Below are 20,224 nucleotides of genomic sequence, written 5' to 3'. Positions count from 1 at the left end.
ACTTCTGTTTGTTTTATTACTGATTATTTTTCATTACTGGTAATAGGTCTGTTAATATTTTCTATTCCTTCCTGATTCAGTCTTGGGAGATTTATGTTTCTAGGAACTCATCCATTTCTTCTAGGTTGTCCATTTTATTGGTGTATAATTGTTCATAGCAATCTCTTATGATCCTTTCTATTTCTATAACATGGGTTGTAACTTCTTTTTTGTTTCTTATTTTATTGATTTGGGACCTCTCTTTTTTTCTTGATGAGTCTGTCTAAAGTTTTATCAATTTTGTTTATTTTTTCAAAGAATCATCTCTTAGTTTCATTGTTTTTTTCTGTCTCTTTTTTAGTCTCTATTTCATTTATTCCTCCTATGATCATTATTATTGCTTTCTTCATACTAACATTAAATTTTGTTGGCATTTCTTTTTCTAGTTCCTTTAGGTGTAAGATTAGGCTGTTTCTCTGGGATTTTTCTTCTTTCCAGAGGTAGGATTGTATCTCTATAAACTTCCCTCTTAGAACTGTTTTTGCTGTGTCCCATAGATTGTGGATTGTTCTGTTTCTATTTTCATTTGTGTGATTTCCTCTTTGATTTCTTCAGTGACTCATTAGTTATTTAGTTTATATAACTGTATATATTTAGGTGCTCCCATGTTGGATTTAAATATATTTATAAATGTTATATCTCCTTATTGGATTTATCTCTTTATCATTATGTAATGTCTTACTTTGTCTCTTGTTACAGTCTTTGTTTAAAAGTCTATTTTATCTGATATAAATATTTCTACCCTGGCTTTCTTCTGATTTCCGCTTGCATGGAATACTTTTTTGCATCCCCTCACTTTCAGTCTTTGTGTGTCTTTAGACCTGAAGTAAGTCTCTTGTAGGCAGCATACTTATGGGTCTTATTTTTGTATCCGTTCAGGCACTCTGTGTTGTTTGATTGGAGCATTTCATCCATTTACATTTAAAGTAGTTATTGATAAGTATGTATCAATTGTCATTTTGTTAATTGTTTTCAGTTCATTTTTATAGTTCTTTATTGTTCTTTCCTTTTTCTTTTGCACTCTTCCAATGTGACTTGATGTTATGTTTAGTGTTATTTTTGGATTCCTTTCCCTATTTTGTGAGTGCATCTATTATAGATTTGTGTTTGTGGTTACCATGAGATTTATATATAACTATATATATATATGTGTGTGTGTGTGTATATATATATATATATATATATATATATATATATATATATACACACGCACACATACATGATAATTATACTTTACTGATCTCTTAAGTTCAAATGCATTCTAACAGACCTGCACCCCCACCCAACATTTAATATTTTTTATTTCACATTTTGCATTTTAAAAAATATCCCTTAACTACTTATGGTGGATTAGAAGATTTTACTACTTTTGTCTTTTATCCTGTCTACTAGTTTTGTGAGGGATTGATCTACCACCTTTACTGTGTATTTTCCTTTACTAATGAGATCTTTACCTTCATAATTTTCATATTTCTGGTTGTGGTCTTTCTTTTCCACTTAGAGAACTCCCTTTAACATTTATTGTACAACCATTTTAGTGGCACCAAACTCTTTTAGATTTTGCTTGTCTTAAAACTATCTCTCCTTCAAATCTGAATGTTACCTTGTTGGGTAGAATATTTTTCATTATATATTTTTTCCTTGTATCACTTTAAATATAGTGACATAACTGCTTTGAAAATATTTGGAAAGAAAGAAAGAAAACATTGAAAATATATCTTGTTGGTTAAAATTTCCTCTTTAACTTGCAAGTTAAATTTTCCTCTTTTGTCACATAAATAATATTCTTAAAATATTTTGCTTCATCATGAGAAACAAATATTTTTTAGAAATGTAATCATAGCTGCACCTATAGTGCAACATAATAAAGCACTTTAAATTTTAAAAATTAAGTAAATCATTTCTTGTAAAATGACTCAAAAAATCCACCAGCTAAACCTACAAATTTTCAGAGCTCATATTTTATTTTGCTAGATTTGAAAATAAATCAAGTAGATCACTATATACATTGATTGTTCAGAGAAAATTCTGTGTCATGCATTACCTACAGGTAACACTGATTTGGAGTTCAGCACATCTGAATTGTCCAGATAATTGCTGCAATTTCCTACTTTACTACAGTAATATAAAAATGGACTTTTAGGACAATTTTTAAATGAAGCAAACTGAGATGAAATCTAAGAAACAAGGTAAAATTCTACTTTCTTATTAATGGCAGAATTAGAATTATTTATAACCTATGCTTTGTTTTAATTCTGCAAACTCTTTATGAGAACTCCCTACAGAAAATCTTTATTTTCCAGTTCAAAATTCAGTTTTTCACAGCATTTCGATTGTTAGACGCTATCTCAGAACTGAACATAGGCGTGTTACAAAATGTGTTCTCTGCAGCTTTACTCCCTCTCTGTTTCATTCGTATGTACTTGTTCATGCCCCCTCTACTTTGTTTACAGAATGTAGTGATTAAAAAAAAGTTCCTTACTTGGTATTATGTGTATCAATGGTATGGAAGAGCTCATGTAACTCCTCTCCACTCAGAACACCATCTGCAAAATATGCTTTGAATTCTTCAAAGGACAATTTTCCATCATCTAAAATAGTAAGAGCAAACAAAAGAGAAGCAAATCATTTCAAATTTGTTTGTTATTATATCTTTTAATTTTTAACATTTTGCTCAAATGCTTGAACAGGTTTGTTTGTGCATGCATACATGTATTCAAAAAGGAAGAACAATTTCAGGTGTTTAAAATAAAAATAGTTACCCACCCAGACACAAGAATGGTCACAGGACCCCACCTCCTCCCTCCCGGACCCAAGGAGTGGTCATGGGTCTCTGCCGTCTCCCTCTTGGAATCCAGGAGTAGTTGTGGGCCCCTGCCACCTCCCTTCCAGATACCAGGAGTCATTGCAAACCAAGAGTGGTTGCAAGCCACCACTGCCACCCTTGCAGATCCCAGGAGTGGTTGAGAGCTCCCACTGCCACCTGCCCAAACTCCAGGAGTAGTTGTGAGCCACCTCTGCTCCCATCCTGTATCCCAGGGCCATTGCTGAGCCATTGCCACCACTGAGAACCCCAGGACTGGGCACCAGCAGCCAAATCTGCATACCTCCTATCAAGGCTATAATGACCAGCACATGCTGAGGAAAGAGGTGCCAGGCGTGCATACTAAAAAAAGTCCTCAGACCAAATATACTAAATCCATACAAGCTACACAGGGATGCTCCCACGTATAAAGAGCACTCCAAGACCAGAGTACATAATTGCTTCTCCTAAACTCACAGAGAGAAATAAAAGCAAAATGAAGCAGAGGAACCACTCCCAGTTAAAAGACCAAGAGCATTCCCCTGAAAGAAGAAACGATGAAGCAGACCTCTTCAATATGATAGACACTGATTTCAAACAGGAGATAATGAAAATACTGAAGGAATAAAGAAGGGGTATCAGTGGAAATGCAGAGTACAGAAAAAAGAAACTAAAAACTAGAAAGAGGAACCAAGAAAAATTAGAAAACTCATTTGCCGAGATGAAAGCTAAGCTAAAGTCAATGAATAGCAAAATGAATAATGAAGAAGAACAAATAAGTGACCTGGAATAATGGAAAAAGGAATAATGGAAATCGTCCAATCAAGACAGAAGACAGAAAGCCAAATTTAAAAAAAAGAAGAAAGCAATAAAAGAGACCTATGAGGGGCTTCCCTGGTGGCGCAGTGCTTGAGAGTCCGCCTGCCGATGCAGGGGACACGGGTTCATGACCTGGTTGGGGAGATCCCACATGCCGCGGAGCGGCTGGTCCCACGAGCCATGGCCGCTGAGCCTGTGCGTCCGGAGCCTGTGCTCCGCAACGGGAGAGGCCACAACAGTGAGAGGCCCGTGTACCGCAAAAAAAAAAAAAAAGAAAAGAAATAAAATAAAATAAAAATAAAAGAGACCTATGGGATAATATAAACTATACCGACCTATGCAATATAGGGGTTCCAGGAAGGAAAGAAAGCAAAAAGGGATCAAAAATATGTTTGAAGAAATTATGGCTGAAAACTTCCCAAACCTAAAGAAGGAAACATATATCCAGGTACAGGAAGCACAGAGGGTCCCAAACAAGGTAAACCAAAGCAGACCTACACTAAGACATACTATAATAAAAATGGGAAAATCTAAAGACAAAGAGAAGATTCTAAAGACAGTAAAAGAAAAGCAAAGAGTTAATTACAAGGTAACCCCCATAACACTATCAGCTGATTCCTCTACAGAAATGCTGTAGGCCAAAAGCAAGTGTCAAGATATATATATAAAGTCCTGGAAGGGAAAAATCTGCAAACTAGAATACTCTACCCATTAAGATTACCCTTTAGAAGAGGAGAGATAAAATACTTCCCAGACAAGCAAAAACTAAAAGAATACAGCAATGCTATACTTACCCTAAAGGAAATATTGAAAGCTCTTCTCTAAATAGAAAAGAAGTAAGAATCTATAAGAAAAAGACAATTACAACTGGAAAATAAATCACTTAAAGAAGCCAGTACACAGATTCAAACATTTTAATGAAATGTTTTAATCAAAATTAATCAGAATGTTTTAAATTTTAATCAAAATATTTTAAAATCAAAAACATTTTCTGTGAAAGAAAATGTGATGACACATTTTGATTTTGAAATGATGACATCATTTTCTGTGATGAAAACCACAATGAATAGCAAAAAGAAGAACATGAAGTTGTAAGAGAGGACATCAAAACCATAAAATGTGGGGGAGGAGAGTAAGAAAATGTGGATTTCTTTTTCCTTAGAATGTGTTTGAGCCTATATGACTACCAGTCTAAGGAAAGTATATATAGGAAGGAGTTAACATACTTGAAAAACAGTGTAACCACAAGTCAGAAACACACAATAGATTCACAAAAACCAAAAAGAGAACATAAGTATAATACAAAAGGAAAATCATCAAATGATGAAAGGAAAAACAAAAGGAAAAAAAAAAGGACAAAGAAGAAATACAAAATCAATGGGAAAATAAGGTTTTAAATGGCAATAAATATATGTCTATCAATAATTATCTTAAATGTTAATGGACTAAGTGCTCCAGTCAAAAGACAGAGTGGCAGGTTGGATAAAAAACAAGAGTGTACAGTATGCTGATTACAAGAGATGCACTTTAGGGCAAATAACACACATAGATTGAAAGCCAGGGGATGGAAAAAGATATTTCATGCAGATGGAAATGAAAAGAAAGTGGGAGTCCCAATACTCATATCAGACAAAATAGACTTTAAAACAAAGGCCATAAAGAAAGATAAAGAAGCACACTATATAATGATAAAAGGATAGATACAAAAGGATTTTACACTTATCAACGTATATGTACCTAATATAGGAGCACCCAAACATATAAACAAATACTAACAGACATAAAGGGAGAGATTAACAGGAATACAATAATAGTAGGAGACTTTAACACCCCACTCACAACAATGGACAAATCTTCCAGACAAAGAATCAATAAGGCAACAGAGATCCTAAGTGATACAATAGGACAGTTAGACTTAATTGATATTTTCACAACATTACATCCAAAAAAACAGATTACACATTCTTTTCAAGTGCACATGGAACATTCTCTAGAATTAACCACATACTAGGGCACAAAACAAGCCTCTACAAATTTAAGACTATAGAAATTTTCTCAAGCATCTTTTCTGACCACAACAATATGAAACTAGAAATTAACCACAGAAAAGGAAATGAGAAAAAAATGATTACATGGAAATTAAACAACATGCTTCTAAAAAACCAATGGGTCAATGATGAAATCAAAGAGGAAATTAAAAAATACCTTGAGACAAATGACAATGAAAACACAGCCATACAAAGTCTATGGGATACAGAAAAAGAAGTTCTTAGAGGGAAGTTTATAGCAATACAGGCTTTCCTCCAAAAAGAAGAAAAATCTTATATAAACAACTTAACCAACCAGTTAAAAGTATTAGAAAAAGAAGAAAAACAAAACCTGAAGTCAGAAGAAGGAAGGAGATAATAAAAACTAGAGAGGAAAAGAGTAAAATAAAAATTTTTTTAAAAAGGAAAAAATCAGTAAAACCAGGAGTTGATTCATTGAAAGGATAAACAAGACTGACAAAGCTCTGGCCAGGCTCACCAAGAAGAAACGAGAGAAAACCCGAATAAACAAAATAAGAAATGAAAAAGGAGACATGACAATTCATACTACAGAATAACAACAACAAAAAAAAACAGAAGGGAATACTATGAATAATTATATGTAAAGATTTGGTGACCTAGAAGAAATGGACAAGTTTCTAGAAACATACAGCCTTCCAAAATTTAATCAAGAAGAAATAGATAATTTGAACAGACTGATCACTAGAATTGAAATAGAATCTGTAATTTAAAAACTCCCTACAAATAAAAGTCCAGGACGAGATGGCTTCACAAGTGAATTCTAGCAAACATACAAAGAAGAATGTACAGCAATTCTTCTCAAACTCTTACAGAAAATTGAAGGGCAGGGAACACTCCCAAGGACATTTTAATGAGCCACCATAACACTGATAATAAAACCAGGCTAAGACACCACCAGAAAAAAAAAATACAGGCCAATAGTTTTTTTCTTTTTTCTTTTTATTTTATTATTATTTTTTAATTTTTTATTTATTTTTTTATTTTTTAATTAGTTTCTGCTTTATAACAAAGTGAATCAGTCATACATATACATCTGTTCCCACATCCCTTCCCTCATGCATCTCCCTCCCTCCCACCCTCCCCATCCCACCCCTCCAGGCGGTCACAAAGCACCGAGCTGATCTCCCTGTGCTCTGCGGCTGCTTCCCACTATCTATCTACCTTACATTTGGTAGTGTATATATGTCCATGCCTCTCTTTCTCTTTGTCACAGCTTACCCTTCCCCCTCCCCATATCCTCAAGTCCATTCTCAACTAGGTCTGTGTCTTTATTCCCGTTTTGCCCCTAGGTCCTTCATGACTTTTTTTTTTTTTTTTAAATTCCGTATATATGTGTTAGCATACGGTATTTGTCTTTCTCTTTCTGACTTACTTCACTCTGTATGACAGACTCTAGGTCTATCCACCTCATTACAAATAGCTCAGTTTCGTTTCTTTTTATGGCTGAGTAATATTCCATTGTATATATGTGCCACATCTTCTTTATCCATTCAACCGATGATGGACACTTAGGTTGTTTCCAGCTCCGGGCTATTGTGAATAGAGCAGCAATGAACATTTTGGTACATGTCTCTTTTGGAATTATGGTGTTCTCAGGGTATATGCCTAGTAGTGGGATTGCTGGGTCATATGGTAGTTCTATTTGTAGTTTTTTAAGGAACCTCCATACTGTTCTCCATAGTGGCTGTACCAATTCACATTCCCACCAGCAGTGCAAGAGTGTTCCCTTTTCTCCACACCCTTTCCAGCATTTATTGTTTCTAGATTGTTTGATGATGGCCATTCTGACTGGTGTGAGATGATATCTCATTGTAGTTTTGATTTGCATTTCTCTAATGATTAATGATGTTGAGCATTCTTTCATGTGTTTGTTGGCAGTCTGTATATCTTCTTTGGAGAAATGCCTATTTAAGTCTTCTGCCCATTTTTGGATTGGGTTGTTTGTTTTTTTGCTATTGAGCAGCATGAGCTGTTTATAAATTTTGGAGATTAATCCTTTCTCAGTTGCTTCATTTGCAAATATTTTCTCCCATTCTGAGGGTTGTCTTTTGGTCTTGTTTATGGTTTCCTTTGCTGTGCAAAAGCTTTGAAGTTTCATTAGGTCCCATTTGTTTATCTTTGTTTTTATTTCCATTTCTCTAGGAGGTGGGTCCAAAAGGATCTTGCTGTGATTTATGTCATAGAGTGTTCTACCTATGTTTTCCTCTAAGAGTTTGAGAGTTTCTGGCCTTACATTTAAGTCTTTAATCCATTTTGAGCTTATTTTTGTGTATGGTGTTAGGGAATGATCTAATCTCAAACTTTTACATGTCCCTGTCCAGTTTTCCCAGCACCACTTATTGAAGAGACTGTCCTTTCTCCACTGTACATTCCTGCCTCCTTTATCAAAGATAAGTTGGCCATATGTGCGTGGGTTTATCTCTGGGCTTTCTATCCTGATCCACTGATCTATCTTTCTGTTTTTGTGCCAGTACCACACTGTCTTGATTACTGTAGCTTTGTAGTATAGTCTGAACTCAGGGAGCCTGATTCCTCCAGCTCCGTTTTTCGTTCTCCAGATTGCTTTGGCTATTCGGGGTCTTTTGTTTTTCCAAACAAATTTTGAAATTTTTTGTTCTAGTTCTGTGAAAAATGCCAGTGGTAGTTTGATAGGGATTGCATTGAATCTGTAGATTGCTTTGGGTAGTAGAGTCATTTTCACAATATTGATTCTTCCAATCCAGGAGCATGGTATATCTCTCCATCTATTTGTATCATCTTTAATTTCTTTCATCAGTGTCTTATAATTTTCTGCATACAGGTCTTTTGTCTCCTTAGGTAGGTTTATTCCTAGATATTTTATTCTTTTTCTTGCAATGGTAAATGGGAGTGTTTTCTTGATTTCACTTTCAGATTTTTCATCATTAGTGTACAGGAATGCCAGAGATTTCTGTACATTAATTTTGTATCCTGCTACTTTACCAAATTCATTGATTAGCTCTAGTAGTTTTCTGGTAGCATCTTTAGGATTCTCTATGTATAGTATCATGTCATCTGCAAACAGTGACAGCTTTACTTCTTCTTTTCCCATTTGGATTCCTTTTATTTCCTTTTCTTCTCTGATTGCTGTGGCTAAAACTTCCAAAACTATGTTGAATAAGAGTGGTGAGAGTGGGCAGCCTTGTCTTGCTCCTGATCTTAGTGGAAATGGTTTCAGTTTTTCACCATTGAGGACAATGTTGGCTGTGGGTTTGTCATATATGGCCTTTATTATGTTGAGGAAAGTTCCCTCTATGCCTACTTTCTGCAGGGTTTTTAGCATAAATGGGTGTTGAATTTTGTCGAAAGCTTTCTCTGCATCTATTGAGATGATCATATGGTTTTTCTCCTTCAACTAGTTAATATGGTGTATCACATTGATTGATTTGCGTATATTGAAGAATCCTTGCATTCCTGGAATAAACCCCACTTGATCATGGTGTATGATCCTTTAAATGTGCTGTTGGATTCTGTTTGCTAGTATTTTGTTGAGGATTTTTGCATCTATGTTCATCAATGATATTGGCCTGTAGTTTTCTTTCTTTGTGACATCCTTGCCTGGTTTGGTATCAAGGTGATCGTGGCCTCGTAGAATGAGTTTTGGAGTGTTTCTTTCTCTGATATTGTTTGGAAGAGTTTGAGAAGGATGGGTGTTAGCTCTTCTCTAAATATTTGATAGAATTCGCCTGTGAAGCCATCTGGTCCTGGGCTTTTGTTTGATGTAAGATTTTTTATCACAGTTTCAATTTCAGTGCTTGTGATTGGTCTATTCATATTTCCTATTTCTTCCTGAGTCAGTCTTGGCAGGTTGTGCATTTCTAAGAATTTGTCCATCTCTTCCAGGTTGTCCATTTTATGGGCATAGAGTTGCTTGTAGTAATCTCTCATGATCTTTTGTATTTCTGCAGTGTCAGTTGTTACTTCTCCTTTTTCATTTCTAATTCTATTGATTTGAGTCTTCTCCCTTCTTTTCTTGATGAGTCTGGCTAATGGTTTATCAATTTTGTTTATCTTCTCAAAGAACCAGCTTTTAGTTTTATTGATCTTTGCTATCGTTTCCTTCATTGTTTTTTCATTTATTTCTGATCTAATTTTTATGATTTCTTTCCTTCTGCTAACATTGGGATGTTTTTGTTCTTCTTTCTCTAATTGCTTTAGGTGCCAGGTTAGGTTGTTTATTCGAGATGTTTCCTGTTTCTTAAGGTGGGATTGTATTGGTATAAACTTCCCTCTTAGAACTGCTTTTGCTGCATCCCATAGGTTTTGGGTCGTCGTGTCTCCATTGTCATTTGTTTCTAGGTACTTTTTAATTTCCCCTTTGATTTCTTCAGTTATCACTTCGTTATTAAGTAGTGTATTGTTTGTATTTTTTACAGCTCTTTTCCTGTAATTGATATCTAGTCTCATAGCATTGTGGTCAGAAAAGACACTTGATACAAATTCAATTTTCTTAAATTTACCAAGGCTTGATTTGTGACCCAAGATATGATCTATCCTGGAGAATGTTCCATGAGCACTTGAGAAAAATGTGTATTCTGTTGTTTTTGGATGGAATGTCCTATAAATATCAGTTAAGTCCATCTTGTTTAATGTATCATTTAAAGCTTGTGTTTCCTTATTTATTTTCATTTTGGAAGATCTGTCCATTGGTGAAAGTGGGGTGTTAAAGTCCCCTATTATGATTGTGTTACTGTCGATTTCTCCTTTTATGGCTGTTAGTATTTGCCTTATGTATTGAGGTGCTCCTATGTTTGGTGCATAAATATTTACAATTGTTATATCTTCTTCTTGGATCGATCCCTTGATCATTATGTAGTGTCCTTCTTTGTCTCTTCTAGTTGTCTTTATTTTAAAGTCTAGTTTGTCTGATATGAGAATTGCTACTCCAGCTTTCTTTTGGTTTCCATTTGCATGGAATATCTTTTTCCATCCCCTTACTTTCAGTCTGTATGTGTCTCTAGGTCTGATGTGGGTCTCTTGTATACAGCATATATATGGGTCTTGTTTTTGTATCCATTCAGCCAATCTGTGTCTTTTGGTGGGAGCATTTAGTCCATTTACATTTAAGGTTATTATCGATATGTATGTTCCTATTCCCATTTTCTTAATTGTTTTAGGTTCGTTATTGTAGGTCTTTTCCTTCTGTTGTGTTTCTTGCCTAGAGAAGTTCCTTTAGCATTTGTTCTAAAGCTGGTTTGGTGGTGCTGAACTCTCTCAGCTTTTGCTTGTCTGTAAACGTTTTAATTTCTCCATCAAATCTGAATGAGATCCTTGCTGGGTAGAGTAATCTTGGTTGCAGGTTTTTCTCCTTCATCACTTTAATTATGTCCTGCCACTTCCTTCTGGCTTGTAGAGTTTCTGCTGAGAGATCAGCTGTTATCCTGATGGGGATTCCCTTGTGTGTTATTTGTTGTTTTTGCCTTGCTGCTTTTAATATGATTTCTTTGTGTTTAATTTTTGACAGTTTGATTAATATGTGTCTTGGCGTATTTCTCCTTGGATTTATTCTGTATGGGACTCTCTGTGCTTCCTGGACTTGATTAACTATTTCCTTTCCCATATTAGGGAAGTTTTCAACTATAATCTCTTCAAATATTTTCTCAGTCCCTTTCTTTTTCTCTTCTTCTTCTGGAACCCCTATAATTCGAATGTTGGTGCATTTAATGTTGTCCCAGAGGTCTCTGAGACTGTCCTCTGTTCTTTTCATTCTTTTTTCTTTATTTTGCTCTGCATCAGTTATTTCCACTATTTTATCTTCCACCTCACTTATCCGTTCTTCTGCCTCAGTTATTCTGCTATTGATCCCATCTAGAGTATTTTTTATTTCATTTATCGTGTTTTTCATCGATGCTTGATTCATCTTTAGTTCTTCTAGGTCCTTGTTAACTGTTTCTTGCATTTTGTCTATTCTATTTCCAAGATTTTGGATCTGGGAAATAGAATCTTGGAGCATCTTTACCATCATTATTCTGAATTCTTTTTCAGGTAGACTGCCTATTACGTCTTCATTTGTTAGGTCTGGTGGGTTTTTATCTTGTTCCTTCTCCTGCTGTGTGTTTTTCTGTCTTCTCATTTTCCTTATGTTACTGTGTTTGGGGTCTCCTTTTTGCAGGCTGCAGGTTCGTAGTTCCCGTTGTTTTTGGTGTCTGTCCCCAGTGGCTAAGGTTGGTTTAGTGCGTTGTGTAGGCTTCCTGGTGGAAGGTACTAGTGCCTGTGTTCTGGTGAATGAGGCTGGATCTTGTCTTTCTGGTGGGCAGGTCCACGTCTGGTGGTGTGTTTTGGGGTGTCTGCGGACTTTTTATGATTTTAGGCCACCTCTCTGCTAATGGGTGGCGTTGTGTTCCTGTCTTGCTAGTTGTTTGGCATAGGATGTCCAGCACTGTAGCTTGCTGGTCGTTGATTGAAGCTGGGTGCTGGTGTTGAGATGGAGATCTCTGGAAGATTTTCGCCGTTTGATATTATGTGGAGCTGGGAGGTCTCTTGTGGACCAGTGTCCTGAAGTTGGCTCTCCCACCTCAGAGGCACAGCACTGACTCCTGGCTCCTCAATTTGGGATGATGTGTTGTCTATTCATGTATTCCACAGATGCAGTGTACATCAAGTTGATTGTGGAGCTTTAATCCGCTGCTTCTGAGGCTGCTGGGAGAGGTTTCCCTTTCTCTTCTTTGTTCTCACAGCTCCTGGGTCTCAGCTTTGGATTTGGCCCCGCCTCTGCGTGTAGGTCGCCGGAGGGCATCTGTTCTTCGCTCAGACAGGACAGGGTTAAAGGAGCAGCCTCTTCGGTGACTCTGGCTCACTCAGGCCGGTCGGGAGGGAGGGGCACGGAGTGCGGGGCGAGCCTACAGCGGCAGAGTTCAGCGTGACGTTGCACCAGCCCGAGGCGCGCCGTGCGTTCTCCCAGGGAAGCCGCCCCTGGATACCGGGACCCCGGCAGTGGCGGGCTGCACAGGCTCCCGGAAGGGCGGTGTGGGCAGTGACCTGCGCTCGCACACAGGCTTCTTGGCGGCGGCAGCAGCAGCCCCAGCGTCCCACGCCCGTCACTGGGCTCCGCGCTTTCAGTCGCGACTCGCGCCCGTCTGTGAGCCCCTTTAAGCAGCGCTCTTAATCCCCTCTACTCGCGCACCAGGAAACCAAGAGGGAAGAAAAAGTCTCTTGCCTCTTCGGCAGCTCCAGAGTTTTCCCGGACTCCCTGCCGGCTAGCTGTGGCACATTATCCCCCTTCAGGCTGAATTCTCGCCGCCAGCCCCAGTCCTTTCCCTGCGCTCTGACCGAAGCCCGAGCCTCAGCTTCCAGCGCCGCCCGCCCTGGCGGGCGAGCAGACAAGCCTCTCGGGCGGGTGAGTGCCGCTCGGCACCGATCCTCTGTGCGGGAATCTCTCCGCTTTGCCCTACCCAGGTATGTGGCGAGTTTCTTGCCTTTTGGGAGGTCTGGGCTCTTCTGCCAGCATTCAGTAGGTGTTCTGTCCAATATTTTTGATGAATATAGATGCAAAAATTCTCAACAAAATATTAACAAATCAAATCCAGCAATGCATGAAAATGATCATACACCATGACCAAGTGGGATTCATCCCAAGTTTACAAGGATGGTTCAACACACACAAATCAATCAATGTGATACACCATATAAACAAAAGAAAAAACAAAAACCACATGATCATCTCAATAGATGCAGAGAAAGCATTTGACAAAATTCAACATCCATTCATGATAAAAACTCTTACCAAAGTGGATGGAGAGGGAACATATCTCAAAATGGTAAAAAGTATTTATGACAAATCCACAGCCAATATAATAGTCAAAGGTGAAAAGCTGAAAGCTTTCCTGCTAAAATCTGGAACAAGTCAACGTTGCCCACTCTCACCTCTTCTATTCAACACAGTATTGGAAGTCCTAGCCACAGCAATCAGACAAGAGAAAGAAATAAAATGTATTCAAATTGGAAGGGAAGAAGTAAAATTGTAATTATATACAGATCATACACTGTATGATACCCTAAAGACTCCACACACAAACTGCTAGAACTGATAAATGAATTCAGTAATGTAGCAGGATACAAGATTAACATACAGAAGTCAGTTGCATTTCTTTACAACAATGAAATATCAGAAAGAATGTAAAAAAAAATCCCAAAAAACAATACTTTCTAAAATCACAACCCCCAAAATAAAATACTTAGGAATAAATCTCACCAAGAAGGTGAAAGACTCATCAGCTGAAAACTATAAACATTAATAAAGGAAATTGAAGATGATTCAAAGCAATGGAAAGATATCACATGCTCTTGGATTGGAAGAATTAATATTGTTAAAATGGCAATTGTACCCAAAGCAATCTACAGATTTAACACAATCCCTATCAAATTACCAATGACACTTTTCACAGAACTAGGACAAATAACCCCCAAATTCATCTGGAACCATAAAGGACTCAGAACTGCCAAAGCAATCCTGAAAAAAGAACCAAGCAGGAGGCATAACCATCCCAGACTTCAGAGAATACTACACAGCTACAGTAATAAAACAGTGTGGTACTGGCACAAAAACAGAATATGGATCAATGGAAAAGAAGAGGGAGCCCAGAAATAAACCCACACACCACAGTCAATTAATCTTCGACAAAGGAGGCAAGAAGGTATAATGGGAAAGGACAGTTTTTTCAGCAAAGGGTGTTGGGAAATTTGGACAGCTGCATGTAAATCAATGAACTTAGAGCAGAACCTCTCACCATACACAAAAATAAACTCAAAATGGCTTAAAGACTTAAATATAAGACATGACCCCATAAAACTCCTAGAAGAAAACATAGGCAAAACATTCTCTGACATAAATCGTACAAACATTTTCTTGGGTCAGTCTCCCAAGGCAATAGAATTGAAAGCAAAAATAAACAAATGAGACCTTATCAAATTTAAAGGCTTTTGCACAGCAAAGGAAACCATAAACAAAATGAAAAGACAACTTACAGAAGGGGAGAAAATATTTGCAAATGATGCAACTGACAAGGGCTTAATTTCCAAAATATGTAAACAGCTCATACAACTCAATTTCACAGAAACAACCTTATCATAAAATGGGAGGAAGACCTAAAGGGACAATTTTCCAAAGAAAGCATACAGATGGCCAATAGGCACATAAAAAATGCTCATTATTGCTAATTATTAGAGAAATGCATATCAAAACTACAATGAGGTGTCACCTCATACTGGTCAGAATAGTAATCATTAAAATGTCTACAAATAATCGATGCAGGAGAGGGTATGGAGAAAAGGAACCCTCCTACACTGTTGGTAGGACTGTAACTTGGTGCAGCTACTAAGGAGAACAGTATGGAAGTCCCTTAGAAAACTAAATATAGAGTTACCATATGACCTAGCAATCCCACACCTGGGGATATATCTGGAAAAGATGAAAACTTTAACTTGAAAAGATATATGAATGCCAAATGTTCATAGCAGCACTATTTACAATAGCTAAGACATGGAAGCAGCCTAAATGTCCATTGACAGATGAATGAATAAAGAAGATACTGTGGGGGCTTCCCTGGTGGCGCAGTGGTTGAGAGTCCGCCTGCCAATGCAGGGGACACGGGTTCGTGTCCCAGTCCGGGAAGATCCCACATGCCACGGAGCAGCTGGACCTGTGAGTCATGGCCGCTGAGCCTGTGTGTCTGGAGCCTGTGATTCGCAACGGGAGAGGCCACAACAGTGAGAGGTCCGCGTATCGCAAAAAAAAAAAAAAGATACTGTGTGTGTGTATGTATATATAATGGAATGTTAGCCATAAAAAAGAATGAAATAAGTTCATTTGCAGCAATATGGATGGGCCTACAGATTATCATACTGTCAGACAGAGAAAAATATTATATATTATATAACATATGTGGAATCTAAAAAATAGTACAAATGAAATTATTTATAAAACAAAAATAGACTCAAAAACATAGAAAAAAACTTATGGTTACCAAAGGGGAAATAGTGGGTGGGGGATAAATTAGGAGTACAGAATTAACACATACACACTACCATACATAAAATAAACAACAAAGATTTACTGTATAGCACAGGGAACTATATTCATTGTCTTGTAATAACCTACAATAGAAAGGAATCTATATATATATATATACATACATATATATATATATATATATATATATATATATATATATGAATCACTTTGCTTGCTATACACCTGAAACTAACAATATTGTAAATCAACTATACTTCAGTTAAAAAAAAAACATGACTTGTCATTTAACATATAACAGTTTCATCTATTCTTTCATCAAATATGTATCAAGATCTTACTATGCACCTATACAGTTTTGTGCTAAGAAGATATGTAGACAACTTATTGATCTTATAATTTTGATGGAGGATGTAGCAATTGAACAGCGAAATACAGTGTGATGAGGGCAATTCTAAGGGACATAGGGTGATGTGAGAGAATGTAGAAAAGAAAACTAATCCACATATTAGGGGAATAGGGACATAGGGAAACCTTCTTGGAAGAAGTGAAGGCTTCTTAGAAGAACTGACATTTCTACACAAGTGAAAAATAAGGGTTAGTGAGGGCAGATCTGTAAAGAGGAAGAGTATTCCAGGCAGAGGAAATGCCAACTACAAAGGTAGGAGGCAAGAAATAATATGGGTTGAGAACTGAAAAGAAAAATCAGTGTACTCAAAGAATATAAATTGGAGTAGAATTGTGGTAACCAGGGGCTGGGGGGAAGGGGAAATGGGGAGATGTTGTTCAAGGGGTACAAAATTTCAGGTATGTAAGATGTATAAGTTCTGGAGATCTAAAGTAAACAATGCGAGATAGGAGAAGATGGCAGAAGAGTAGGATGCGGAGATCACCTTCCTCACCAGAGATACATCAGAAATACAGCTACACGTGGAACTGCTCATATAGAGCCCCCACTGAACACTGGCAGAAGACCTCAAACCTCCCAAAAGGCAAGAAACTCCCCACGTACTTGGGGAGGGCAAAAGAAAAAAGAAAAAACAGAGACAAAAGAATAGGGACAGGACATGCACCACTGGGAGGGAGCTGTGAAGGAGGAAAGGTTTCCACACACTAGAAGCCCCTTCGCGGGCAGAGACTGCGGGGGGCAGAGGGGGAAGCTTCAGAGCCACGGAGGAGAGCACAGCAACAGGGGAGCGGAGGGCAAAGCGGGGAGATTCCCGCACAGAGGATCGGTGCTGATCAGCACTCACCAGCCTGAGAGGCTTGTCTGCTCACCCGCTGGGGTGGGGAGGGGCGGGGCTGGGAGCTGAGGCTCTGACTTTGGAGCTTAGATCCCAGAGAGAGGACTGGGGTTGGCAGCGTGAACACAGCCTGAAGGGGTTAGTGTGTCACGGCTAGCCTGGAGTGAGTTTGGGAAAAGTCTGGAGCTGCCCAAGAGACAAGAGACTATTTCATCCCTCTTTGTTTCCTGGTGCACGAGGAGAGGGGATTCAGAGCACTGCTTAAAGGAGCTCTAGAGACGGGCGCGAGCCGCGGCTATCAGTGTGGACCACAGAGACGGGCATGAGACGCTAAGCCTGTTGTTTCAGTCACCAAGAAGCGTGTGTACAAACACAGGTCCCTATCCCTATCTCCCCTCCTGGGAGCCTGTGCAGCCTGCCACTGCCAGGGTCCCATGATCCAGGGACAACTTCCCCAGGAGAACACACGGCGCGCCTCAGGCTGGTGCAATATCACGCCTGCCTCTGCCGCCGCAGGCTCACCCCACATCCATACCCCTCCCTCCCCCCGGCCTGAGTCAGCCAGAGGCCCGAATCAACTCCTCTAACCCCGTCCTGACTGAGCGAAGAACAGACGCCCTCAGGCCACCTACATGCAGAGACGGGGCCAAATCCAAAGCTGAACCCCGGGAGCTGTGCAAACAAAGAAGAGAAAGGGAAATCTCTCCCAGCAGCCTCAGAAACAGCAGATTGAAGCGCCACAATCAACTTATGTACCCTGCATCTGTGGAATAAATGAATAGACAATGAATCATCCCAAATTGAGGAGGTGGACTTTGGGAGCAAGAGAGATTATTTTTTCCCCTTTTCCTCTTTTTGTGACTGTGTGTGTGTATGCTTCTGTGTGAGGATTTGTCTGTATAGCTTTGCTTTCACCATTTGTCCTAGGGTTCTGTCCATTCATTTTCTTTCTTTGTTTGTTTTTTACTTTTTAAAATATTTTTCTTAATAATTATTTTTTTATTTTAATAACTTTATTTTATTTTCTCCTTATTTTATTTTATCCTCTTTCTTTCTTTCTATATTTTCTCCTTTTTATTCTGAGCCATGTGGAGGACAGTCTCTTGGTGCTCCAGCCAGGTGTCAGGACTGTGCCACTGAGGTGGGAGAGCCAACTTCAGGACACTGGTCCACAAGAGACCTCCCAGCTCCACGTAATATCAAACAGTGAAAATCTCCTAGAGATCTCGATCTCAACACCAACACCCAACTTCACTCAATGACCAGCAAGCTACAGTGCCGGACACCTTATGCCAAACAACTAGGAATACAGGAACACAGCCCCAAAATTAGCAGAGAGGCTGACAAAAATCATAATAAGGCCACAGACACCACAAAACACACCAGCTGACATGAAACTACCCACCAAAAGGGACAAGATCCAGCCTCATCCACCAGAACACAGGCACTAGTCCCCTCCACCAGGAAACCTACAAAACCCACTGAACCAACCTTAGCCACTGGGGACAGACAGCAAAAATAATAGGAGCTACGAACCTGCAACCTGCAAAAAGGAGACCCCAAACACAGTAAGATAAGCAACATGAGAAGACAGAAAAACACACAGAAGGTGAAGGAGCAAGGTAAAAACACACCAGACCCAACAAATGAAGAAGAAATAGGCAGTCTACCTGAAAAAGAATTCAGAATAATGATAGGAAAAATGATCCAAAATCTTGAAAATAGAATAGAGAAAATGCAAGAAACATTTAACAAGGACCTAGAGAACTAAAGAGGAAACAAGCAATGATGAAAAACACAATAAATGAAATTAAAAATACTCTAGAAAGGATCAATATCAGAATAACCAAGTCAGAAGAACGGATACGTGACCTGGAAGATAAAATAGTGGAAAGAACTACTGCAGAGCAGAAGAAAGAAAAAAGAATGAAAAGAACTGAGGACAGTCTCAGAGACCTCTGGGACAACATTAAATGCACCACAATTTGAATTATAGGGGACCCAGAAGTAGAAGAGAAAAAGAAAGGGACTGAGAAAATATTTGAAGAGATTATAGTTGAAATTTTCCCTAATATGGGAAAGGAAATAGTTAATCAAGTCCAGGAAGCACAGAGAGTCACATACAGGATAAATCCAAGGAGAAACATGTCAAGACACATATTAATCAAACTATCACAAATTAAATACAAAGAAAACATATTAAAGCAGCAAGAGATAAAGAACAAATAGCACACAAGAGAATCCCCATAAGGTTAACAGCTGATCTTTCAGCAGAAACTCTGCAAGCCAGAAGGGAGTGGCAGGACATATTTAAAGTGATGAAGGAGAAAAACCTACAACCAAGATTACTCTACCCAGCAAGGATCTCATTCACATTTCATGGAGAAATTAAAACCTTTACAGACAAGCAAAAGCTGAGAGAGTTCAGCACCACCAAACCAGCTTTAAAACAAATGCTAAAAGAACTTCTCTAGGCAAGAAACACAACAGAAGGAAAAGACCTACAATAACAAACACAAAACAATTAAGAAAGTGGGAATAGGAACATACATATCGATAAAAACCTTAAATGTAAATGAATTGAATGCTCCCACCAAATGACACAGACTGGCTGAATGGATACAAACCAAGACCCGTATACATGTTATCTACAAGAGACCCACTTCAGACCTAGGCACTCAAACAGACTGAAAGTGAGGGGATGGAAAAAGATATTCCATGCAAATGGAAATCAGAAGAAAGCTGGAGTAGCAATCCTCATATCAGACTAAATACACTTTAAAATAAAGACTATTACAAGAGACAAATAAGAACACTACATAATGATCAAGGGATCAATACAAGAAGAATATATAACAATTGTAAATATTTATGCATCCAACATAGGAGCACCTCAATACATAAGGCAAGTACTAACAGCCATAAAAGGGGAAATTGACAGTAACACAATCATAGTAGGGGACTTTAATACACCACTTTCACCAATGGACAGATCATTCAAATGAAAATAAATAAGGAAACACATGATTTAAATGATACATTAAACAAGATGGACTTAATTGATATTTATAGGAAATTCCATCTAAAAACAAGAGAATACACATTTTTCTCAAGTGTTCATGAAACATTCTCCAGGATAGTTCATATCTTGTGTCACAGATAGCCTTCATAAATTTAAGAAAATTATAATCACATCAAGTAACTTCCAACCACAACGTTATGAGACTACATATCAATTATAGGAAAAGATCTGTAAAAAGTACAA

The 20,224-nt window shown here is 38.1% G+C and overlaps 1 protein-coding gene across 1 annotated transcript in view; it reads right to left on the bottom strand.

Annotated features, from left to right (window-relative positions):
- Positions 1 to 20,224, bottom strand: part of NECAB1 (N-terminal EF-hand calcium binding protein 1) — a 280,254-nt gene that overhangs the window by 213,721 nt on the left and 46,309 nt on the right. The window contains exon 3 of the mRNA XM_081258474.1: positions 2,522 to 2,630. Within this exon, the coding sequence (XP_081114600.1) occupies positions 2,522 to 2,630 (109 nt within the window). The remainder of the gene's footprint in view (positions 1 to 2,521; positions 2,631 to 20,224) is intronic.

Source organism: Mesoplodon bidens (genome assembly GCF_964165515.1).
Source record: "Mesoplodon bidens genome assembly, chromosome: 16".
Lineage (NCBI taxonomy): Eukaryota > Metazoa > Chordata > Mammalia > Artiodactyla > Ziphiidae > Mesoplodon > Mesoplodon bidens.
Note: the sequence above shows the minus strand (reverse complement) of the source record. Positions and strands in the feature narration are given on the sequence as shown.